General features: G+C 37.0%; 1 protein-coding gene across 4 annotated transcripts; it reads right to left on the bottom strand.

The window, feature by feature from the left end:
- Positions 1–15,849: 15,849 nt before the first annotated feature.
- Positions 15,850–24,000, bottom strand: LOC113357539 (serine/arginine-rich-splicing factor SR34-like). 4 transcript variants are annotated; one of them, XR_003363684.1, is made up of 16 exons: positions 23,775–24,000; positions 23,433–23,529; positions 22,672–22,737; positions 22,115–22,189; positions 21,879–21,987; positions 21,743–21,789; positions 21,533–21,590; positions 19,288–19,337; positions 19,145–19,201; positions 18,738–18,844; positions 18,558–18,650; positions 17,154–17,242; positions 16,979–17,077; positions 16,554–16,587; positions 16,348–16,419; positions 15,850–16,258 (listed from the first exon to the last, which is right to left on the bottom strand). XR_003363684.1 is itself a non-coding variant. In XM_026600978.1 (14 exons), exons 2-14 carry the CDS (start codon positions 23,517–23,519, stop codon positions 16,214–16,216), a joined length of 900 nt encoding a protein of 299 aa, XP_026456763.1. In that variant the 5' UTR covers positions 23,520–23,529; positions 23,775–23,998; the 3' UTR covers positions 15,850–16,213. The 4 variants fall into 4 exon arrangements, 1 of the variants encoding a protein (XP_026456763.1); XR_003363685.1 differs by lacking the exon at positions 15,850–16,258 and having other exon boundaries at positions 16,875–17,077; XM_026600978.1 differs by lacking the exons at positions 16,979–17,077; positions 17,154–17,242 and having other exon boundaries at positions 23,775–23,998.
- Positions 24,001–25,555: the final 1,555 nt, after the last annotated feature.

Here is a 25,555-nt window from a genome sequence, read left to right as displayed (position 1 = left end):
GTGGGGAAATTTGTATCTCCTTTATCTTGTTTGCAACTTTAAAAGTGAAGTGAGTGTTAAGAAGAGTGAGATTCTAAGTGGTAGTGTTGGGCAGAATGAGTTCACTGGCATATTCATAATTCAGATATTGTGGTGCTAATGGAACCGGTTTGATGTCAATATTTATAATCCAGATCATGACAAATTCTGGTACCATTACCAACATTATTTATCTTTGTGAAATAATTTTGCTGAAGAATTGATAATCCAACTCCAATCCCTTTCCACATCCAACAAGTATTACTTTATTTAGTCCAATGTGAAGTAATTCTTTATTTTTTGAAATACTTTTCTTTTAGAACCTGTACCCTAAGTTGATCTAATTGGATACATATTTTTAGAACAAGTTTGGTAGGCAGAGCATGATTAAGCATTTTTAAGTCCCTGAATACAAGACCTCCGAATTCCATAGGATGTATACATGTTTTTCAAGCAATTATATTAGCTCTTTTGTTGGTTTTATGTCGCCACCATAATTTCCTTTGTAAAGAATCAAGCTCAGTAATCAGTTTCTTAGGCATTTTAAATTGGCTCATTTGGTACGTAGGAACTGAATTGAGAACATACCTGTCCGTGACGGTTCTACTAGCTTGAAAAAGTGTTAAGCCTTTCCAATTGGATAACCTTATTTCAAAATCAAGAGTAACTTATTCAAAGGATATGACTTCAGACTTACCAATAAGTAGTGGATAACCCAAATATTTTCCCTCTTTTTCCATGCTTCCCAGAATATGACTCGAAGTATTATGCACATCCTCATCCATGTTATCACTGAAAATAATAGATGATTTGTCAAAATTAATGACTTGACTAGGTTAAGAACTAAAATCTTGGATTACTTGTAAGAGATTAATATTCACATTGGTTAAATTATCATGAGTAAAAATAAGAAAATCATTTGCACATAACAAATGATTGATAGGTGTAGCCTCTCTAACTAGCTGTTTTGATATCCCAATAGAAGTCCCTAACTTGGGACTCAAGCCTAGTGCATCTGAGGTATCGCTTGAGTGTATTCAGACTCCACAACCTGATCCGCCTGATAATGTCCAGGAGAAAATCCATATGTTAGAGACCCGTTTTTCGGATGAATCTGTTTGCCGAGACACTCATATGAAGCCCAAGTGGGCACCTCAGATAAATCCAGTTGTCTTGCGAGAAACTTTAGATCAGGTTGTGCTCTATCTGCTCATTTTTCTGATCTTGAGCATTTGTCTCCTATTTGTGGCAGTTCTATTTGGTCTTATGGACCCACAATTATTTCGACTATTGGTATACGACTTTGGAAGGTGAAAATTCTTTTTGAGGTATTTGATGTCTAGCTAATGACTATAAATTTAGCATTTACTGGGAGGCTCCCGCGTTCATGTGATACGGTAATATCCTTCCTTATTTCTTTTCCCTCCAGTGGTAATAGTTTCTCCTTGTTCATGCTTTTATTTTCATCCTTAGAACATTGAGGACAATGTAAGATTTAAGTTTGGGGGTGGGGAAGAAACACTTTTTGTTAGCTTTTAGTTGCAATAAATAAACTCCAGAGCCTAGAAATTTATGCCTATTGAGGATTGCACTAACTAATCTAAGTGGATGGAAGCATTTTGATTGTAGGAGTTTGAGGAACCAATCTGATTAGATGGAAACATTTAAAGAGTCTATTCATAAAAGCACAGAGCTCAGATGTTAGAAATAACATGATAGTTTCACCATATCTCGTTGAGTCCTTTTCACTTCTATTTTTATTTTATTTTGTTTTTAAACTATGTTTCTCTAAGTGATAGGTGGGGCCCACGATTCAAGTTGTTACCAATGCTAGGGTGAATTAGAGTGATTGAGATACCATGAAAAAAAAAAGTTGAAAAAGAAAAAGAGATAAAAAAAAATGGTAGTTACCAAAAAAAAAAAAAATTTGAGACCAGACCATTTGACCAAAAGGAATAAATTCAATAAAGTCGACCACTGGTACCCTTGTATATGCCAGTTGTGTTGACCTAGAGTTAGGTTATCGACCACTGGTACCCTTGTATATGCCAGTGTGTTGATATTAGTCAGACTAGTATCTCAATCCATTAGGATAGGTTCATTTTGGCGGAGGCCTTCAGACAGATATGGGAAACGCCGTTCACTTAGTAAACATCAAAACCATACATGTTTTTCTATATCCATCTTCTTGATCTATCCATGTGATTAGTTTTGACTCCGAATATGATGTCCATAGTGCAACTATCTGAGTAGAGCTCTGTCACTTTATATGAATTTTAGTATGCTTGAGTGCAAACTCGTGTACACCAATTGGAATTTCGCATCAGGGTACTTCTTCCTGTAGTCAATAAGTATGCCAACCAAGGAGATTCTTTAGTGCCTTCCAAGGTTCTGCGTAGATAGCTAAGGTCTGGAGTACAGGTTTTGTGGGTATATCTCTGGTAAGCCCTCCCGAGACTATAACCCGGCCACTAGGGCCACCTAGGGGTTTAAAGGCTTATTGCATACGCTAAATGCAATCGACGATGCCTGCGACAGTGAGTTAGGATTTTATTTTGTAGTTTTGATTTGCTCGGGACTAGCAAATAATAAGTTTGGGGGTATTTGATAGACGCATTTATGTGTCTAATATAGCTCATTTGTATATATTGTTAGTACTCGATATTGTACTTATTTGGTTATTTTATGTATTTGTAGGTGTTTTTGGAAAATAATCTCTTGCGGCGAATTTGGCTAAAAAATGGTTTTTGCGCCCGTGGGAGAAAATTACTGTACGGACTCTCATTTTGGATAAGGGGTAACCTAATTACTAAGGGGTGACCCATTTCCAGGCATATGCTAAAGGGAGACCGGAACTGGATAGGGGGAGGTCATCTTCAAAGTTTCAAAACTGGATTTTGGCGGGAAAAGGCAGCAGCGTCAACAGTTTTGGATCAAGGATTTGAGCGACCTAGCAGGCGATTCAATGGGCAAATTTGGTACCCACGGACTCTACAAGACATAAGGGACCTGTTAGAAGCGATTAGACCCATCTAATTGGGCTGGATAAGTCAGAAAATCCACACAAAGTCAAGACAGTGCACACGGTCCCTGTTTAGGGTTTTGAATTGGTTTGAAAGATTTGGGAGAGATTCTTGCGTGGGATATACTTCAAAACAGTTGAGTTCAAGTCAGAGAAGATTTTGGGAGCAATAGAATAGCTCACAGACGCATACAAAGATCGACAGATGGAATTATTGTTCAAACTGCACGTGAAGAATAAGAGATTTATTCTCGAATTTGATCGAGTTTCTAGGGAATCTGAAGGCTATATATGTTGGTTTACATAGAAGGGGTTAGGAAACCCCTGAGGAAAACCTTAGGAGAGAGTTTAGAGTCGATGAGAGCCTAGGAGAAGCAATTATAGAGGAGACAGCGCTGCTGCTGCTGCCATTAAAGCTTCTGAAGAACACGAAGAACAGACTCGCAGAGTCAGTCGTTCTTCAGCAGACTTATTTTCAATACCACTGTTGTTGTTTCACAGCAGTAGATAGTTATCGTTTACAGCAGTCTTAAATTACCATACTCTTTTGTAACAGTGACCCTTTGTAACGGTGACGCTGTAACACTTTACAGCGTTACAATTTCCTGTTTCATCTTATACATCAATAAAACACCTATTTTAGCCATGAATTTATCTTGTGAGTGTGTTTTTGGGATGAGGAGCTAAACCCATTAGCCAAGGCGACGGAGGAAGCCATTGGTCCTTATTTATGGTATAATTCTAACTTTATTATTTATTTGCAATATTATTACATGATTATTTGCATGGAATTTTAATTGAAAATTGATTTTTATTGAATAATTGTGATTCATTTTGATGGAGCATGCTTAGTTTAAGACTCTTGATGTTTCATGCTTGGTGTTTACATTTATTACTTCAAAAATCTACAAAAGGCATAATATTAGAATCACTCTAAAAGAAAAATTGCATGAATTAATTATTAGAATTTATCAAATAATGGTCAATGGTGGAATCCAAGTCTTGGTGTTTTTCTCTAAAGGTTTGAACTATTTTATTTATTTGCGTGTTTAATTTAAATCTAAAAAATTGTTTTCTTCACAAGTCTGAAAAGACCCTTTTTACCAACTACAATCACTATTTGAAAACCATCAAATTTTTGGCGCCGCCGACGCGGACCTGTGTTTAGTTAGCATTTTTTTTAGATTTTTTTATTATTTTGTTCTTCTTTACGTTTTTGGTTTTTTTTTGTTTCCTTGCAGATTTTTGAAGATTGGAGCGAAAGACAATTTGCCAAAGCTTGTGGTGATTTACTTAAAGTTTGGGAGCGAAAAGCAAAGCTAAAGGAGCGAAAGAAGAAGAATTTTTTTATTTTTTGATAAAAAGAGAGAAAAAAAAAAGAGAGACATTTTTATTTTTGTAATTTTTTTTTTAGACTTTCTTTTTTTTTTTTTTTTATGGACTTTGGACATTAATTTTGGGACATTTTTATTTTTATTTTTAAACCCTACGGAAGGGTACCCTTAAATAAACTGTTTGCAGGGAAGGACGTGATTACAATACCTCGGCCCCTCGGGTTCGCACACGCATAGGAGTCGTGGCCCGAGTCGACTTCAGCGGTTCTTCGCCCGTCTGGTACGGGAGGTAAAATTCTAAACACCCGCGAATCTCCTGCAAGCGGGTTACTGGACTCCTTAAGGTGAATATATGCTGAGGACTTGAATATGGACTGTTTTTAAATTCCTAGTAAAGGGCAAGGACTGGACCATATAAGATAAGGGTTCGGATTTCATCACCGCTCCCTTCTTGCCCGCCTTAGGAAAACGAAACCTAAAGCGAACCTAAGCCTAAAATTTGGACTAGAAAGAGACCTATAGGGTATCGAGCTTAACAGGACAATCATTCGAAAAATATTGGTTACTCTTTTAAGCACACCTCGAAGTTCTTGACGGTTTCTGCGAGTTGAATGCGTGACTGCGCCGCATTGGATCGGTGAGGTTTTGGGTATCAAAGCTCCACTGAGCTTCCCTCGCCTCGATTCAACTTGCTTAACTCGGATTGATTCCAGAGGGGTTTGCTCAAATTGTAACGAATTCCCTTTCGAAGGATTAGAAGCTGGTCTAGAAACAATCTAAGTGGAGCCATCATGCTTGTTGTTTGCTAGAAATCTTTAGGTTTGCTGTGGTAAAGTCGAGTCAGCCTGCTGTGTGATTGCTAGAACCTTCCTGTTAGGATTTTTTTATTTCTTTTTGAATTCTTTTTAGTGTATGCCCGATTTTGTTTAGGGCTTGGAAAAGAGATACTCTAGGTCGATTGATTAGCGAAAAACCTAGTAGTTCTTCTGATTTAAGCAGGGAGCTCGAAGACTCTTCTTTGGAGAGCCCTGTTTTTGGAAACTTGTTTTGAGAATTTCTCTGAGTGAAAGTACCCCTAGTACTCAGTTGTGCCAGCGATGGCAACTTTGAAAGATTACATGTTCCCAACTAGGACCAACCGAGCTTCATGCATTAAATTGCCAGCCACTACGGCTAATTTGAGATAAAACCTAGTATTCTTCATGATCCCTATATTCTTAGGAAAAGATGATGAGAACCCTTATTTTCATATTAGGGACTTTGAGGAAATCTGTGGGACAATTAGATAAAGGACCTTACGATGAAGTCTTGAAACTTAAATGTTTCCCTTTTCCTTGAGAGATAAAGCCAAGACCTGGCTTAACAACCTACCTGAATCCATAGAAACATGGCAGGAACTTATCGCTGCCTTCTATATGAAATTCTACCCTAAGCATAAAACTGCAGCTGTTAGGCAGAAAATTAGTGCTAGTGTGCAACAAGAGGGAGAGTCTCTTTATAGGTTTTTAGAGCGATTCAATGATCTCCTATCTCAGTGTCCTCACCATGGATTTGATAATATGAAACTTGTACAGATTATTTATGATGGTTTAGACTATTCGACCAAAGCCATGGTTGAGTCTATGTGCGCTGGTGAGTTCACTAGTAAAAATGCTGATGATGCTTTTACCTTCTTAGGAGCTATCGCTGAAAAATCCCAACAGTGGGAATCTTGTGTTGACCCCCCTAAAAGACTCTTGGTCAATAGAAGTAGCACCAATATGGTAGATACGAGTTTTGGTTCAGATGTTAAGTTTGCTGCTTTATCTAGAAGGTTAGAAGCTTTGGAAATGGGTCAGTCTAAAATAGGTCCCTTGTTGAACCTAATAGAGCCTCTCAAGTCTCTAGTTGTGTAATAGAGCCCGATAATTCATTTTGGGAAGGTCAGGTTAGTGAAGAGCAAGCCCATGCTGTCTATAACAATGCTAGGTTTGAGAACCGTCAGAAGTTTGACCCATACTCAGAAACCTACAACCCTGGTTGGAGAAACCATCCTAATTTCTCTTGGTCTAAGGGCCAGAGTCAAGGCCAGTCTAGCAATTCTCAGCCTCCCCCAGGTTTTGGTTTTAAGAACTCTTCAGGTCAAACCCAGTTTCAAAACACTTCCGAGAAAAAGATCTCTACCTTAGAGGATACTCTCACTATGTTAGCAAATAACCATGAAATGCTAACAAAGAACCACATGAGCTTTCAACAAGAAACTAGGCAAGAATTGAAGAATAATTCCCAGAGTATTTCCAAATTAGAACTTCAAGTAGTACAAATAGCTAAGTTCATAAGTGAGAGAGAAGATGGAAGGTTCCCTAGTCGTACTGATCCCAACCCAAAAGGAGAGAAATCGTACAATCATGTGAATGCTGTCACAACCCTTAGGAGTGGAAAGAAAGTTGACAACAAGGTTGCCATGCCTGATAGTGAACATGTTGTAGTTCACCGTGCTGAGCCAGAAAATGAGGAGACTGATAGAGTCTCCAAGGAGACCAATGAGGGTCCTGTTGAGCCCGGCTTTGTTCCCAGAGCCCCATTCCCACAGCTGCTAGTTCCGACTAAGAGGGAGTCCAACTTTAATGATATATTGGAGGTTTTTAAGCAGGTTAATATCAACCTTCCATTATTAGATGCAATTAGGAAGATTCCCTCTTATGCCAAGTTCCTTAAGGACTTGTGTACGCGAAAGCGTAAGCTCAGTGTCTAGAAGAAAGCCTTCATAGCTAGTCATGTGAGTTCTATTATTCAGAATACCACTACTCCTAAGTATAAAGACCCAGGGTCCCCTACCATTTCTTGTACAATAGGTAAGTACCGTGTTGAGAAAGCGTTGCTTGACTTAGGAGCCAGTGTGAACTTACTGCCATACCATGTGTACCTTAAGCTAGGACTTGGTGAGATGAAACCTACCCAGATAACACTCCAGTTAGCTTATAGGTCCGTTAAAATCCCTCGTGGTGTGATCGAGGATGTTCTTATTGAGGTCGACAAGTTTATTTATCCAGTGGATTTCGTGGTCCTAGATACCCAACCTGTCCCCGACCCAGAGAACCAAATACCTGTGATTTTAGGTCGTCCATTCTTAGCTACGTCTAATGCGATCATAAACTGTCGAAATGGTATTATGAATCTATCTTTTGTTAATATGACTATTGAGCTGAATATTTTTAATGTAAACAAGCTACATTCTGAGATAGATAGCACATGTATTGAAGAGGTGAACATGATAGGAACCTTAGTTCAGGAGTCATTACCAAACATCGTACCGGAAAATACATTGGAGAGTTGTTTATCCCATTTTAGCTTGGATTTCGACGATGATAGTAACATTGAACAAGTAAATGCTCTGTTGGATTCTGTTCCTATGTTAGATATTGATATATGGAAAGATAGGTTCGAACCATTACTAGCTTCTGAGTCTATCTTAATACCTTATTTAAAAGAGCCTCCTGAGTTGGAGTCTAATTATACATTTTTAGTCCCACCCGAGTCTTTCCCTGTGATTATAGCCTCCGATTTGGATAGTGATAAGGAAAGTAGTCCAGAGACCGTGCTTCAAGAAAATAAGGAAGCCTTAGAGTGGACCATAGAAGATATGAAGCAAGCTGAGTCTAATTATACATTTTTAGGCCCACCCGAGTCTTTCCCTGTGATTATAGCCTCCGATTTGGATAGTGATAAGGAAAGTAGTCCAGAGACCGTGCTTCAAGAAAATAAGGAAGCCTTAGAGTGGACCATAGAAGATATGAAGCAAGCTGAGGATGAACCACCTGATTATGACTTAGAGAAAGCAATTGACCTTTTTCAAGAACCCGATGGTCTAGAAATTAGGAACATTGTGACTAGTCATTGTAGAGGCACCCAAAATTCTAAGTTTGGGGGTAGAGATTGTCAATTATCCCCAATAGAAGTCCCTAACTTGGGACTCAAGCCTAGTGCATCTGAGGTATCGCTTGAGTGTATTCAGACTCCACAACCTGATCCGCCTGATAATGTCCAGGAGAAAATCCATATGTTAGAGACCCGTTTTTCGGATGAATCTGTTTGCCGAGACACTCATATGAAGCCCAAGTGGGCACCTCAGATAAATCCAGTTGTCTTGCGAGAAACTTTAGATCAGGTTGTGCTCTATCTGCTCATTTTTCTGATCTTGAGCATTTGTCTCCTATTTGTGGCAGTTCTATTTGGTCTTATGGACCCACAATTATTTCGACTATTGGTATACGACTTTGGAAGGTGAAAATTCTTTTTGAGGTATTTGATGTCTAGCTAATGACTATAAATTTAGCATTTACTGGGAGGCTCCCGCGTTCATGTGATACGGTAATATCCTTCCTTATTTCTTTTCCCTCCAGTGGTAATAGTTTCTCCTTGTTCATGCTTTTATTTTCATCCTTAGAACATTGAGGACAATGTAAGATTTAAGTTTGGGGGTGGGGAAGAAACACTTTTTGTTGGCTTTTAGTTGCAATAAATAAACTCCAGAGCCTAGAAATTTATGCCTATTGAGGATTGCACTAACTAATCTAAGTGGATGGAAGCATTTTGATTGTAGGAGTTTGAGGAACCAATCTGATTAGATGGAAACATCTAAAGAGTCTATTCATAAAAGCACAAAGCTCAGATGTTAGAAATAACATGATAGTTTCACCATATCTCGTTGAGTCCTTTTCACTTCTATTTTTATTTTATTTTGTTTTTAAACTATGTTTCTCTAAGTGATAGGTGGGGCCCACGATTCAAGTTGTTACCAATGCTAGGGTGAATTAGAGTGATTGAGATACCATGAAAAAAATGAAAAAAAAAAAAGTTGAAAAAGAAAAAGAGATGAAAAAAAACAAAAAAAAAAGATGAAAAAAAACAAAAAAAAAAGAAGAAAGAAATTGAGACCAGACCATTTGACCAAAAGGAATAAATTCAATAAAGTCGACCACTGGTACCCTTGTATATGCCAGTTGTGTTGACCTAGAGTTAGGTTATCGACCACTGGTACCCTTGTATATGCCAGTGTGTTGATATTAGTCAGACTAGTATCTCAATCCATTAGGATAGGTTCATTTTGGCGGAGGCCTTCAGACAGATATGGGAAACGTCGTTCACTTAGTAAACATCAAAACCATACATGTTTTTCTATATCCATCTTCTTGATCTATCCATGTGATTAGTTTTGACTCCGAATATGATGTCCACAGTGCAACTATCTGAGTAGAGCTCTGTCACTTTATATGAATTTTAGTATGCTTGAGTGCAAACTAGTGTACAGCAATTGGAATTTCGCATCAGGGTACTTCTTCCTGTAGTCAATAAGTATGCCAACCAAGGAGATTCTTTAGTGCCTTCCAAGGTTCTGCGTAGATAGCTAAGGTCTGGAGTACAGGTTTTGTGGGTATATCTCTGGTAAGCCCTCCCGAGACTATAACTCGGCCACTAGGGCCACCTAGGGGTTTAAAGGATTATTGCATACGCTAAATGCAATCGACGATGCCTGCGACAGTGAGTTAGGATTTTATTTTGTAGTTTTGATTTGCTCGGGACTAGCAAATAATAAGTTTGGGGGTATTTGATAGACGCATTTATGTGTCTAATATAGCTCATTTGTATATATTGTTAGTACTCGATATTGTACTTATTCGGTTATTTTATGTATTTGTAGGTGTTTTTGGAAGAATAAAGCTTTTGCGGCGAAATTGGCTAAAAAATGGTTTTTGCGCTCGTGGGAGAAAATTACTATACGGACTCTCATTTTGGATAAGGGGTAACCTAATTACTAAGGGGTGACCCATTTCCAGACATCTGCTAAAGGGAGACCGGAACTGGATAGGGGGAGGTCATCTTCAAAGTTTCAAAACTGGATTTTGGCGGGGAAAAAGGCAGCAGCGTCAACAGTTTTGGATCAAGGATTTGAGCGACCTAGCAGGCGATTCAATGGGAAAATTTGGTACCCCCGGACTCTACAAGACATAAGGGACCTGTTAGAAGCGATTAGACCCATCTAATTGGGCTGGATAAGTCATAAAATCCACACAAAGTCAAGACAGTGCACACGGTCCCTGTTTAGGGTTTTGAATTGGTTTGAAAGATTTGGGAGAGATTCTTGCGTGGGATATACTTCAAAACAGTTGAGTTCAAGTCAGAGAAGATTTTTGGAGCAATAGAATAGCTAACAGACGCATACAAAGATCGACAGATGGAATTATTGTTAAAACTGCACGTGAAGAATAAGAGATTTATTCTCGAATTTGATCGAGTTTCTAGGGAATCTGAAGGCTATATATAGTTGGGTTTTTGTCATAGAAGGGTTAGAAACCCTAAGGAAAACCTTAGGAGAGAGTTTAGAGTCGATGAGAGCCTAAGTGAAGCAATTATAGAGGAGACAGCGCTGCTGCTGCTGCCATTAAAGCTTCTGAAGAACACGAAGAACAGACTCGCAGAGTCCGTCGTTCTTCAGCAGACTTATTTTCAATACCACTGTTGTTGTTTCACAGCAGTAGACAGTTATCGTTTACAACAGTCTTAAATTACGATACTCTTTTGTAACAGTGACCCCTTTGTAACGGTGACGTTGTAACACTTTCACAGCGTTACAATTTCCTGTTTCATCTTATACATCAATGAAAACACCTATTTTAGCCATGAATTTATCTTGTGAGTGTGTTTTTGGGATGAGGAGCTAAACCCCTTAGCCAAGGCGACGGAGGAAGCCATTGGTCCTTATTTATGGTATAATTCTAACTTTATTATTTATTTGCAATATTATTACATGATTATTTGCATGGAATTTTTATTGGAAAATTGATTTTTATTGAATAATTGTGATTCATTTTGATGGAGCATGCTTAGTTTAAGACTCTTGATGTTTCATGCTTGGTGTTTACATTTATTACTTCAAAAATCTACAAAAGGCATAATACTAGAATCACTCTAAAAGAAAAATTGCATGAATATTAATTATTAGAATTTATCAAATAATGGATCAATGGTGGAATCCAAGTCTTGGTGTTTTTCTCTAAAGGTTTGAACTATTTTATTTATTTGCGTGTTTAATTTAAATCTAGAAAAATTGTTTTCTTCACAAGTCTGAAAAGAACCCAGTTTTTACCACAACTACAATCACTATTTGAAAAACCATCATCAATCTTCCAGAAATATAAGCAGCTTGATAAGGGGAGACCAAATTTATCCATGAGAGGCTTCATTTTGTTGATCATAATTTAAAAAATTATCTTGTAAGAAGTATTACAAAGTCTTATGAGCCTAAATTCAGAAGGAGAAGTTGGTTGTTATTTTTAGGAACCAATGAAATATAGGTCTTCTTCATATCCCGAAGAATGTGCTTAGAAGTAAAAAAATTCTCGACCATGTCACAAACATCACTTCCAACTATATTCAATTGTGTTCTGTAGAACCCAACTTGAAATCCTTATGTACCTAGTGCAAACCAGTTTTCCATGTTCTTGAGAGTGTGATGTGTTTCTTCATCAGTTGGAGTTGCAAGAATAAATCTATTATCCTCTTATGTGACTAAAGTTGGCAAATGATTGTAAAGCTTTTCTTCAAACTGGAGATATTATGGAAGCACTTATTTCTTCAACATGATTTGTCAGCATACTAGCAATTTCTTCTCTAAAATGATGCCAATAACCATTTTTATCCTTAAGAGAGTCAATATTATGTCTTACTCTTTTTCTTCTTGTAAGAGTTTGGAAATACTTAGTATATTATCCATCTCTCTGAGAAAATTATCTCTTGATTTTTTTTTCCTGTGAAAGTCTAGCTGAATTTGGCGCGACTGTTGAACTATTCATTAACTATGATTGCATTGAGAGTTTTTCCTGAGAATAAGGTTGAGCCTAAATTGCATCCAGTTATTTATTTTTTTTAAGATTATCTACCTTTTGGTTGATATCCCCAAAATGGTACTTGTTCCATTTCGACAAAAAAAATCTAGTAAATTGAAGTTTTTTAAAGAGTTTAAAAGCATTAAAAGTCTAGAACCTTGTACATTATCTCCACATGCTTTAGCTATCTCCATTGTCTTGTCATGTAGCCATGCGAGAAATAATTAAAAAATAGGAGTGACTAAATGATATGTGTGGCTGACCAGATATTATGTGGAACATGATAAGCCAGGTTTTGTTAAGCGATGAGATTAATCCATTTTGTATTAACATGAAACAGATTTATATCTTGACTAAGTGCCATAAATTAGGAAAAATGATGATTTACCACCGTAGTGGGTTTGGCTATAAATAGTCATATATGTGTGTATATTTTTTTATTCTAATTACTTTTCTCGCAAATAATGGATTTCATAAGTAATCCCTCATGAAGATATATATATTTCCCTACGTGTGGATATACGTACTTACACAAGATTGAGATGTGGTTATTGGTCTGAACCTATCTCCTGACTTAATTTAATTATCGATCTTCATCTGTAGATTACTTGATTCTAGGTCCAATTGGTGATTATCGAGTTATCTTTAGGTCATTAATCATTGTTGAGTTCTAAAGGAAGTAGGAGAGAGAAATAGATAAAAGATAACTCTTATTGATCAAGTTAGACTGAATGTTATGTCTATGATTACAAAGGGAGCCTTCTTGGTTTTACAAATAGTTTTTACATTACATTGCGTATGAATCACGATAAAGATATTCTAATGGGGACCGCTCGTGTATTCCAGGAGGTGATGTCATGACCCACTCAGACTTTTACTTCGTTAGTAAGTTAATAGCTCGACTTGTGATCTATGTTATCTCGATATTCAGGTCTTGACTGTGACATCTTTGGCTTTCTATTCGCTTCCTGCTCCAGAACTCATGTCTTGCACGTGTCAGGATATTAGTTGTCTTGTTCTCATTCCCTGTTGACTCATTATCTTCAATTCGTACTCGAGCTGGGAACTTGTTATCTATAACTCGACCTGATCTCTTTCTTCGCACCAATCTCCATGATCAAACAGCTATCGGTTGTTGGTAGAAGTTATTATTTTGTCATCTACATATTTTTCCCCAGTTTATTTGAAATATAGTCTTTAAACTGTATTTTATTCAAAATTTGGTTTAGTTTTTGTCTTTTATAGACTTTATTATTTCGACTAAAAGATATGCTTTATCGACTTAGCTCAGAGACATGGTTTGACAGCACATTGAAATGATCATATTATTCTGAATAGATGGGCGATATGACCTAGGTGTTGGATCTTACATCTTTGCTCTGATCGAGGATATCTCTAATCAAGTATTCCTCTCTTGACCCTAGGAAATAGAGCCGTTATTATATAGTCGTCGGTAATTTTCAAAAAATTACCGTTATAAAGATAGTCGTTGCTAATTCACGTGCATGAATTAAATGAAATTAATAAGTACCGATTAATTAAAAGTGGAAGGAAAATTTTTAAGTTCTAAAAAATTCTAATTCACTAATACTGCGTTTTAAGATATAAACTTTAAAACAATAAAAACTTAAATAAAGGCTTTAATAAACATCTTGGATAATCTATGGCTTCCTAGTTAACTTCACTTGGCGTATCTTTCATTCAACGAGTTCTTGAACCGTTTTTCTTTTGTTTTTGTAACTTTGGTTGTTAACTTTTAAAGTTTGAGCTCTTCTTTGCTTTTTAGCGGGACATTTTTCTGGATTAACTTGTAATTGCACCATTGTTCCCCTTTTATCTTCAATTTCCTAAAATTAGCACATATCTTATTAACAACAACTTCAAGTTTCGCTTCACAAAAAGTGTAATAGCTTTTTGATACACTTCAATTAAAATAATCTAAAATACCAGAATGAAAAGTAGAAGGATTTTTAGTGGAGAAACTCAAGAGAAGATTGAATTTTGGTGTACGTTTTAAGTGTTTGAATGGTGCGTTATTTATAGAGGGAAAATTCTAACCATTGCAATCCGACCATTGCGTATCAGTTAGAGACGGTCATCTCTATACATTGAGACGCCCGTCTTCAACTGATATTAGGGGTGAGCATTTGTTCCGTAATTGACGGATTTTATTTGGACCAACCGTATTTTTGCGGGTAGATGGCTGGGCCGAACATTCGCTAATATGTTTGATGCGGATGAGATTTTTGAAATCCAATATATGGCAGATTGGACCTGGATGCAGCCTTAAAAATCCGGTTAAACATCTATACCCGTTAGATTAAGGGCATTTACTTAGCTCTTGGAAAGTATATTGATAGTTTAGGAATTCCTAAGGTGTTTGTTTTCTTAGGTGTTGCCTCACTTGATATTTATATACATATATAGAATGCGAAGGTTTTATAAGTAGTCATTGTCCGTCGACTCGGTCCATCCATGCATCCATTGAATATAAATATGTTGGATATTGGATCAAATGTGAATACCAAATTTAAAATCCATAATGAATTAGATTGGACGCAGATGAAATGAAAATCGGTCCGTTCCAGCACATGCTCACCTTACCAGCACATGCTCACCTTACCTGATACGGTCGACTTATTTTCCTACTTTCCAGAATTGAGTTTGCCTATCCATGTGGAGGCTCAAATCTGCTCATTTGAGCATGTCCACTGGACTTGCCCTTACCTGACATATTTTACTAAACCACACACTTCAGTAGGTGATTGAAACAAAATATTTTGAATTTTCTGTTAGCTTTGTAATTTTTGTGTGGTGAGCATGGAATGCTGAAAACTTGAGGTCCTAAACTAGGACACCACAGGTAGGGAAGGAACCTAACTTTATTCCCATGTTGCTAAGAGAATAGCCACATACGTAACAATGACATTTGCTTTTTTTTTTCAGTGGGGGGCCTTCGAAGTTTAGATCTGCCTGACTTAGGACACTTGGAGTCCTGGAGTTGTGCACATGCAATATCTTATCTTGTCTCCTTCAAGATATTGAGTACTTTTTCAAGGGCAAACCCACCGTGGTTATCTTTAATTAGCATACGAATCCTATTTTATGGTTGAATCTTGCAGGCTACTTCAACCATTCATAGTAACCATCACGCTTTCAAAATAATCATCTAACCAGACCAAGTTGTCAACACAGCCCGAGAAAACAAAATCTCATCAGAGAAAAAAAATTAATCGGTGCATCGAAGATGAGCACAGACAGATCAGACAATTAACAAACCCTTGTTGATAATAGGGCAAAGTACTTCATTATACATGCAGTATTATTATTGTTGAAAACAAATAAGGCATTCTGCTGCATTTTATGTTTATATACCTAAACCGTCGTATTAGACCCCTGAACCGAAAATGGCCAGTGTGATTGGTGGCTGGTTGGTCATGTGACCGGTTCCTGTTGTCCCAGCCCAAAAAATAAACAAGACCTGATCAGGTCAGGAGCAAAAAAGGATAAACTGGGTCATCCGAAGTAACTTACATCTAACGGTGTTTGGAATTTAACTAGTGTTTTAGTTCAACATTCTAGGGCCTAAGCAACGGCAGAACCAACAACGGAATAAAGTGTGCTCAACTTATTATGTTCAACAAAGTACTTTTTAAGTACATTATTTTAACCGAATACGAAGTACTACTGCTATTACAGATATATATAAGTTGCTCAAATGTCTGCACCTAACAATCATTTTATAAATCACAGGAAAACATGGACAGTCTCCTCATAAGTGAGTCACTACTGGCTCTCGGATCGATTTGCGATAAAGATTTCACCCGTAAATCAAAACCCAGAAGAAAAAAATGATGAATGAAACAGGGAAGAATCAAGTGATGGGCTGATCGGGTTGGTCGTTAGGGCACATATTATTCTAAAGGTTAACTGCTACCAGAACATTTGATCACCAATAGGAAATTTTATCCTCTCTACCGGCCTCTGGAGTCAACAGAACGGCTGCGATCAGATCTCACCTACCAAATCAAACCACTTATATAAAAATCCACGAAATATGATACGTGTAAAGCATAAATTATTAATTAAAAAGAGTTCAGCCTCATACCGCAGGTGAAAGAGACTGGGATAAGCTCCTGCTTCGGCTGGGAGTTCGTTTTTTCGAACTTCTCACGCGTCTCTGAAGATGAAGGCAGCAGAATGTCAAGTTAAAATTCTTTTCCTCTTTTTCGGAGAGATAATTCACATGAACAAATTAAAACAAGAAAACAGTGAATAAGGGCAAGACATGAATGATAATTAGGCTAAACTTACAGCTGGTAATGGAGATCTTGATCTTGATGGGGATCTGCAAAATATCCAGGAACAACTTAGTCTATTTACAAAACAATGACACTTGTTCCATCTCAAAGTATCACACCCCAAACTAAATAAAACTGAAGAAAAAATCCTCATAGACCTAGGTGTCGCTCTAATGGAAGAGCTCATAACAAATACATCAATTAAAGGTTTGGTCAGACACTGCCAAAGAACTTCAGCAATGAGACCACTGAGAAGGTGCATGACACGAGAAATGAACACAACATCCATAACATATGCTCAAGATATTGAAAGATTGATAAGTGTTCAACTGACTTTTTCAAATGGACCAGCAAATTCAAATAACAGTATATTTCAAGAAAACGGCTATTTGCATGATCAAGTTGGATAAGGAAATAATCATGATTCAGTTCCACCACCACTTAGTGTAACCGGTAAGTTCCAACAATGATTAGTTATAATCCAGCTTTAAGCTTTTCTCCATCCCAGTGTCCCACTTTTGCTCCAATGGGTGCACACTATGTATATAAGATATAGGAGTTAATATCTGATTTAGGTTTGCAAAGTGTGCCCATCTAAATTAAGCATGCATACCTCCACAACCAAGAGAGTTGCAGACAGTTGCACCATATATCCAAGAAAGTTCCTAACATGCAATCCCCAAATCTCTGCAAAAGCCATATCTAAAAACACAAACAAGGCAACCTTCATCATAAACACAAGATGCAAGCTGGATAACCCAGAATGCTTTTTCTCATTATCTCCATCCTCCCTTCAAAACTTTCACCGCGTTGAGGAAGTAAACAATTTTTTGAAAAGAAACAAAAAGACCAAGACGAACAACATGGGGTGATGAGACAACCCCATCTGTTTTACACAGTCCTCCAGCCAGCCAACTAAAACCTTAAAGTAGTCACAGGTAAGTTGCATATAGAAGAGGAGAATGAGTTTCCAAAACAAGGATATTCATCTCAACAATGCAAAGCCGGATCAGCAAAAATTTGAAAGAAAACAAGGACAATAGAAAACCTACGATAAAACCAAAAATAAACAAATAACCCGCGGTTAGAAAGAAGATTCACTCTGGTAAAACAATTTACAGTTTCCTTTTTGTATTTGTTCGTAAAGTGGATTTTCCAACGAGTTCAAGAAATCCAAAATAGTAAGTGATCTTCCCCTTGTAACTAAAAAGAAAAAAATGAACGCCTTATGGGATGCTATAACATCACTTTACGCTCTTATCCTATTTTTTTTCTTTTCTTTTTGCTCGATATGCTTTTCTTATCCATTTAAAAGGGAACTACCAGAAAGAAAAATGAAATGATGTGTGCGAAAGAACTATGAGTTCATGGTGCATCAACAAAGTCTCTATGAGATTGGAAACATCATAACAGGGAGGATGATAGGGCAATTGTAAAATCATACTGGGTCCAGAAAATATGAAGAAATAGAATACAGAGACAAACTTTTAACAATGAACAATGAGAATTTAAGGAATTAACCCAACCAAAAAACCAACTAAAGCAAGATTTAAAAAAGCGAAGGCGTAAAGCGCTGTGAAAAAACATTATTGAAGAGCTGCTTCACAAAATAGATAATAATATAAATAAATAAATACTTATAAATCTATGTGAAGCTTCCTGACATAAAACCAAAAAATCTATGTGAAATTAAGTTGCCAACATGATAAAGGGAACCATTAAAGATGATACAAACAAAAGGAGAAGAAGAAACGCTGCTGGATGAGTTTAATAAAATAGTTTGGGTTTTTTAGTATTATTTACTCAGAAAACAGTCGAACAGACGCTAGGGCCTGTTTACTGGGCTTCAAAGGCCAATTATTTGTTTATTTATATTAGACCAGATCATAAGCACATGCTCTGATGCGTTTGGGGCCTACGGCGCAAAAAAAAAAAAAGCGCGCAAAATGCTTTTTGAAAGAACGAACCAAAGTATAGTGACAATCTCACGAAACAAGCACAAGAACAAAAAGCATACCTGGACGCAGAGGCTGAACGAGAATCTGAAGATACAGATCTGGATCGAGATCTAGACACAGAATAGCGAGAAGATTTGGTCCTTAGAGACTTGCTGCAAAGCAGTTCCACAATTGTAAGTACTGAGAACAATTCTTCACTGAAACAACTATTGAGACTCGATAAAGAAATTTGCTAAAACCTCCGGCTCTTGCTCCGACTGTAGCTGCGGCTGCGGCTTCTGCTTCTCAAAGATGAACTCCGACTCCTGCTCCGGGATAAACTCCGCCTTGAGTCATACTCCTTCACCTATAGAAGAAAACAGAAAGCAGAAAGCTAAGAACCATGGTTTTATCAATGGAAAAAAAAAAGTATTCTCCGGACCTGCTAGTACTCGGGCATCATTTTTCAATACCATAAAGATTAGATGTACTATCAAGCTGCAGCGCACTGCATGGTATTCACCAATTCATATACCAGGTTTCATTTCCAATATATGATTTTCTAGATGTTTGATAAATAATTGCAATCATACTGAAAGCTTTCTCTATCAGTGAGTCACCTAAAAGGATCCACGGACATATGAAAGTAGAGCAGAGTCGACCATACCCGCACATAAGCCCGAGAAAATGCATTGCGAAACTCGGAGTCGTCAAGCTTTCGTATCTGTTAAAAAGAAACACAAGAATCATTCATCTGAAACAAGAAATCAGGCTAAAATCATAAAAAGAATTTCATGTCATTCAACTTACCGCATATTTCATGTCATCATAATTTGTGTAATCAACAACACCGATAGTACCTAAACAATGAACATAAGGACAATACTTAGAGGAAGAAAAAAATATTAGGTCCAGGTATTTTGTATGGCGTCCTAGTTTTATAAAAGTACAGGCATGTTAACCAACTGTGCAAGAGCCAAGAGTGGAATAATAAACTGGTTAGCAATCCTCACTTGAGACTTTGGACAATGTAGTAATCGTATGCCACCAGTATAGTAAAAAGTCAGGCCGCAGCAGACAATAAACCAATAGGTTAACAACAATCTTTACCGGGTATATTAATTATATGTCCCTACTTTTGACACCCAACAAATATATCCTTATTCAACAATAAATATGTCCCTATTTTTTTATAATCTTATCCATTTAATATTACATTACCTTAATACCCTCACCCATGTAATATTTTTCTTTATTTCAAAATGGAGCAAATTTCTTCCTCTACCACTAGCACCACCACCACCAACATTCAACCACCATTCCACCACCACCGTTCAACAACCACCACCACCAATATTCCACCACCACTATTACACCACCAACAGTCCTCCACCACCACTAGTTTGTCGCCGCCACCACCACTAGTCCGCCGCCGTCCCGCCGCCACCATTAGTTCAGATATTTTTGTATCAACAACAGTAGTTAATCTATTTCAGTTGGATCAACAGTAGATGTTTATCCATGATGATGGAACAACAGTAAGTGGCATAAAACTAAAAGTTTATCCATTGCAGTTGGATCAACTGTAGAAGTTTATCCATTCTAGTTGGATCAACAATGGATGTTTATCCATGCTGATGGAAAAATGCTACCATTTCATCGGCTGCAGTTTCAGATCCACCAACAAAACCATCAACCACCATTAATAATTCATAACAGCTACCACCACCACCGTCGCGGCCGCCACCATCGGTTCAGAAAATTTTGTATCAACAACAGTAATTTATCCATTTCAATTGGATCACCAATGGATGTTTATCCATTTCAGTTGGATCAACAATGGATGTTTATCCATTTCAGCTGGTAGCATTTTTCCACCAGCTGCAGTTTCAGATCCACCAACAAAACCATCAACCACCATTTATGGATAAATAAGAGAAAGCGCCATTTTTGAAGGAATGCTTCAGATTCAAACACGCAAAGATAACAAGGCCCCTACTTGTTTATCAATATTGAAAATTTTTGTCCAACCAAAATCTTTCCTCATCCATACCTCGCTCAATGACCCCCTTTGCTGATTACCAATCAAGTGAAGACAACCTCCCAAAACACAAACATATATACGGCCGATACACTTTGAAAAGTTTTCTGGTAGTGTATTCCTTTCGAATGTCTCCATACCAATGTCAAAAGAGCAAATCAATTTACGGATGTCTTGATCTGTCTCAGTATACTTCGATTTGTCTCCATATCAATTTACGGATGTCATCTCATGTTCAATTCCATTATCATCTCAGACCCTTGACCATCTTCAAATTTCATCTGAATTGCCACCATCGTCTCTCTGAAATCAACAGCAATCCTTATCCACGATCTGTGTTCTTCTCAACCACCACAAACTGCTCCTCCATATCAGATCGAACCAGCTAATTCTCCGTTCTTAACCCAGCAGCCATCACTTCCAATTTCATATTCCAGCTGATTGAGCAAAGCCCTAATTCTTCTTCTGATTCTTCATTTTCTCTCTCAATCGCAATACCAGCAGCAAATCTTCTCTCAGAACCCTCAATCGGTTCTCTAACCCTAACTGATTTCCCCCGGTCTTCAATTTCAAATACAATAAAAAAAACGATATTGATTCTCTCACTGTCAAACGATATTGATTCTCTCTAGGTTTAAGATTTCTCTCCATCTTGCGACGGAGGTGGTGGCGGTGGGTGGTGTTGGTAGTAGCAGAAGGGTGGTGGTGATGCCGATAGAGGAGAAAAGAGAAGAGAAATCTTTTTTTCCAGATCTGAAATCGGAAGTCCTTAAATTGTTCAAAATTGGGGTATATTTGGAAGTCCCTAAATTGTTGATTGGCCCCTGAAGGGCTTATTGATAAAGAGGGACATAATTATTATGTGATACGGATATTTGTATAGACCATCAAAAGTAGGGACAATAATTCAATTACCACATCTTTACCAAGCCCAACCCCAACACACAATAGCCACTCCAACACTGTGAAAGAATAAGATAGAAACTCACAATCATAGAAGTTGAATCGACTTACCACTGCCTTCACGATACACTTGCGAGAAACAGACATCCCCAGCTCGGCGCATGTGATCCTTACCAATTGATGCAAACAAATTTTAGTCCAACAAAAAGAAAAATGAGAATAACTGGATAAGTAGTTGTACAAGAAAATTGATGGATGATCAATATTTTCACCCAATAATTATTGTGAAAGAGGGGGAGAAAGTTGAAAATTATGTTATACCTTTAGGTCTTGCCATGAAGCAGAAGAAGGTAATCCAGTGACCAACACTGCATAAGAAACAATAAATTTATTTTCACAGAAAAATTGTACGCCGTACAGATATAATATAGGGAAACAATGTAGTAGGAATACGGACCACGGTAGTCTGAGCGCCTGGATACTCCACCACGACCACCACCGCTACTGTAACTGCTATGACGATCTATTGATGACGACTGCCCTCGCCCGCCATGTGCAAGTTCCACCTATAAAGTCAGAGGGAATAATTATTGATTGTAATTTGTAAGTAAGACAATATTGGGTCTCCAACAAGTCCTTGAAAGGAGAAACCAACATGACACCATTAACAACAATGACAAAAAAACAACTAACCCGCAGACGATGCCCATCGAAGCTATACCCATCCCGACCACGGATAGCATCCTCAGCATCGCGAGCGTCTTCAAACTACAATCACAAGAAGTGAAAAATAAAACAGAAAACATGTCATTATCTCGTGCAACAAACCACATTAACAAACTAGAAGTCCAAATATAACATATAAATGAACCCATTTATTTGTGCTGGATCGGCGCAATAAGTGTTAGCTTCCTATCAAAGCCAGCTTTATTCTTAGCATACGGTTGCTGATACTAGGTTTTGCGTACGACTGCTATAATACTTCATGCCATGAAGATGCTTCCCAGTGCGTACCACCCGTTATAATATCTAACTACTAAATAGGTATGTATAGCTAACTTATATGCCTACCCCCTACCCTGTGGCTTCATTATTAACATAACGGTATGGGATCCACCTGATCCTTGTAAGTCAGTGAAGTGTAATGGTGTCCAGAGAGGAAATTTTGTATACTAACAATTCCATGAGGTATTGTGAAATTAATGATGTAGAAACATATTATACCACCTTAAACACAGATATGTATTTACCTCGACAAAGGCATAACCTGGGGGCCTTGGTGGAACCTTTAGATCAATATCGATGATGGGACCATACTGCAACATAAAAACAAGTAAATAAGTGAAAATATATCATCCACAAAAGACATTACACGTCTCCTGTCAAAAGATTGCATATATCCACTTGAAAGACCATGCACATATGTAAAAAACCAAAGAGCAAACACTTCAGACGCACTAAAACCTAACCATACTTGGTGCATCCCAAAGTCGGAAAATGAATAAAGGGATAAAAATTTCAGATATCTTATTCCTACGCATGAGGCTGGACATGGCTTCATATGATGACTCTTGAGTCACGTGGGAATACATCAGCAAACACTAACCGACCGATATTGCATGTCAAACACATGGAAGCTCACTAAAACCATATTCCACCTATAACCCTTCTTACTCCCTCGTCGGAAACCTATGTTTGAAGTTCAGTGCTACCATTGCATGGTCTTTTAAACCTCAAAGAAATCATTTACTAACTTGAAAACTGGAACAGTCAGTAAGTTCAGTGCTACCGTTGCATGGTCTTTTAAACCTCAAGAAACTATCTGCTTCCTTCAAAATTGTAAGAGCCGGTAACCTTTAAAGTTTAAGCCTCAAGAAACATATAGACCAACCCCAATCTACTGTAACCTGTGATCTGAGGGCTTATAATTGCCCATGTGATTTGTTTAAGGCTAAGAATTCCATGGTCTCTAAAATATATCAATCATGAAAAACACTTAATAAAATCATACCTTGTAAAACAAATCCTCCACTTCCCTCTCACGGATATCTCCTGGGAGATTACCAACATACAGAGTTCGACTTGAACGACCAGTCATGCTTACCAAACTGTAATAATTATACAAAGAAAATAAAACAACATTCAGTACATCAAAAACCCTAACCCTAATCATCAACCCTGATCAAGGAAAGATAAAATTCATAAGAAATTGTTACAAATTAACCAATAGTAAGGGTTTTCGCGGTTTCATTTCAGAGTATATATAAAAGATAGGAGACTAATTAAAAATATACATATCTAATATATTTGGCGGTTTCAGAGTATATAAGAGATAGGAGACGAGTTAACCAACCTTTTGAATTGGAGGGAGGAAGTAGAGAAATTAGAAGATGAACTTATTAGGGGGAGAAGAAAATAGTACTAATGGGGATAATTTCTGTTTCTAGGGTTTTTATAAAGATCGACACGTTCGTCTAATCCCCGCAAATCATTCACTGAAATTTACAGCGGTAATTTTAACCAACCGTCCTTAGGTCAATTCATATGCAATGAACAAACTTGGAGTTCGTTCATTTTGCTCCCACTATGGAACGAACAAACACAGAAAATGGATGTTCAAATGAATTTGAATGAACAGATCCGTTCATTTGAACATCGAGTCGGAACATCAGGCACGCGTTATTGTAAAGACGCGCGCCGTCCTTACTAATGCTGACGATGGAAGAAATGACGCGTGTTCATGCAAAAAACGCCAGCGACACTTGGATTGACATCCGCGACTCTTGGATTGGCGCCAAGTACAATCTCTGATTATTTTACTACTTTTTAACCTTATTTTATCTCACTTCATCCTATTTTATCTCACTTCATCATATTCTATCTCACTTAAATATTACTCCCTCTGTTCATTTTTATCTGTCCTAATTTCTACTTTGGTCTGTCCATTTTTATCTGTCCGCTCTGTTTATAGACATACTTTTCCCTTAAACTATCAAATATACCCTTTCTTTTTTATAATTATAAAATCATTTTTAATATAAACCCAATTAGAAATCATAAATATCATCACCATCACCATCACCATATATAAGGAAAACATCCATTCAATATTTTTTAATGTCATTCCTTTTTTAAACAAAAACATTTATGGGTAGTTACAAAATTCTTAATACTTGTTCTATTTAATATGGCTATATACATGAGAAAGAATAAAAAAAAATTATGACAAAATATTTTTTTACAATATTTTCTAAAACAATAATACTGTCCAAACTAAAAATTCTAACACTAATAATTTTAATTTTGGTAATAACATAATATTAAATAGGCTACTCAAGGAATAGTCATGACATTTTATAGGATTTCCTTAATATCTTGACAAAGTCAAAGCGGACTCTTAAAAATGGACGGAGGGAGTATATTTTATCCTACAAAATATTTTATATTAAAAAAAATACGAGTGGGGCCCTAGAAAACCAAATCTGTTCATTTTTCCTTGTTTTACCATAGTGGAGAAACACGTTTGACCATCCACTTGGCTCAACAAAATTTGGAGTTTGAACATTACCATATGAACTGCTCTTAATTATTTACTAGAACACTCATAAAAGTTTTTATAGGCACACTCCATTTTTAAACCGGATAATTTAAGTCCTACTTTTTTTATTTTTTTATTTTGAAGAATGTATTTTATTAAGTTAAACTGAGATTACACATGGGAATGCTATGTCGATAGAGTCTACTATCACAATAGAACTTAGGTGGGGGAATTACATTGTCCCAGACTATTATTACGAGTTTCTCATAGTGCAAGTTCATAAGACTTTAAACCAATAATGATTACATACTGCAAGTCCATCTTCCAAAAACTCTATAATTTAAATAAATAAATCTAAAAACATGCAAGATGAAAAACGTTGGAAATAACTTGTGTAATCGAAAAAAAAAATTTGCTATACCAAACCCTAATTATCCTTCTCAAAATCAAGAATAAATTCTCACAAGAAGTTTCCTAGTATTTAAAATCTTTGAAAAATTCTTTATCATCTCCAAACTACTTATCAACGATGGCCATAGGAACATACAGTTCGTGAATGAAAGAGTTAGTTCCTGCAAACCTGGTAGGTTCTTGAT

Source organism: Papaver somniferum, chromosome 3 (genome assembly GCF_003573695.1).
Source record: "Papaver somniferum cultivar HN1 chromosome 3, ASM357369v1, whole genome shotgun sequence".
NCBI lineage: Eukaryota > Viridiplantae > Streptophyta > Magnoliopsida > Ranunculales > Papaveraceae > Papaver > Papaver somniferum.
Note: the sequence above shows the minus strand (reverse complement) of the source record. Positions and strands in the feature narration are given on the sequence as shown.

What these genes read in the sequence shown, in the direction of transcription:
- LOC113357539 (XM_026600978.1), bottom strand. Translation starts at nt 23,519, where the DNA reads ATGACTGGTCGTTCAAGTCGAACTCTGTATGTTGGTAATCTCCCAGGA. An exon ending in AGTGTATCGTGAAGGCAGTG is followed by an intron (nt 19,338 to 21,532) that starts GTAAGTCGATTC and finishes TTCATTGTTTAG; the next exon opens with GTACTATCGGTGTTGTTGAT. An exon ending in CGTTCAGCCTCTGCGTCCAG is followed by an intron (nt 16,588 to 18,557) that starts GTATGCTTTTTG and finishes GATATTTTGCAG; the next exon opens with ATCCCCATCAAGATCAAGAT.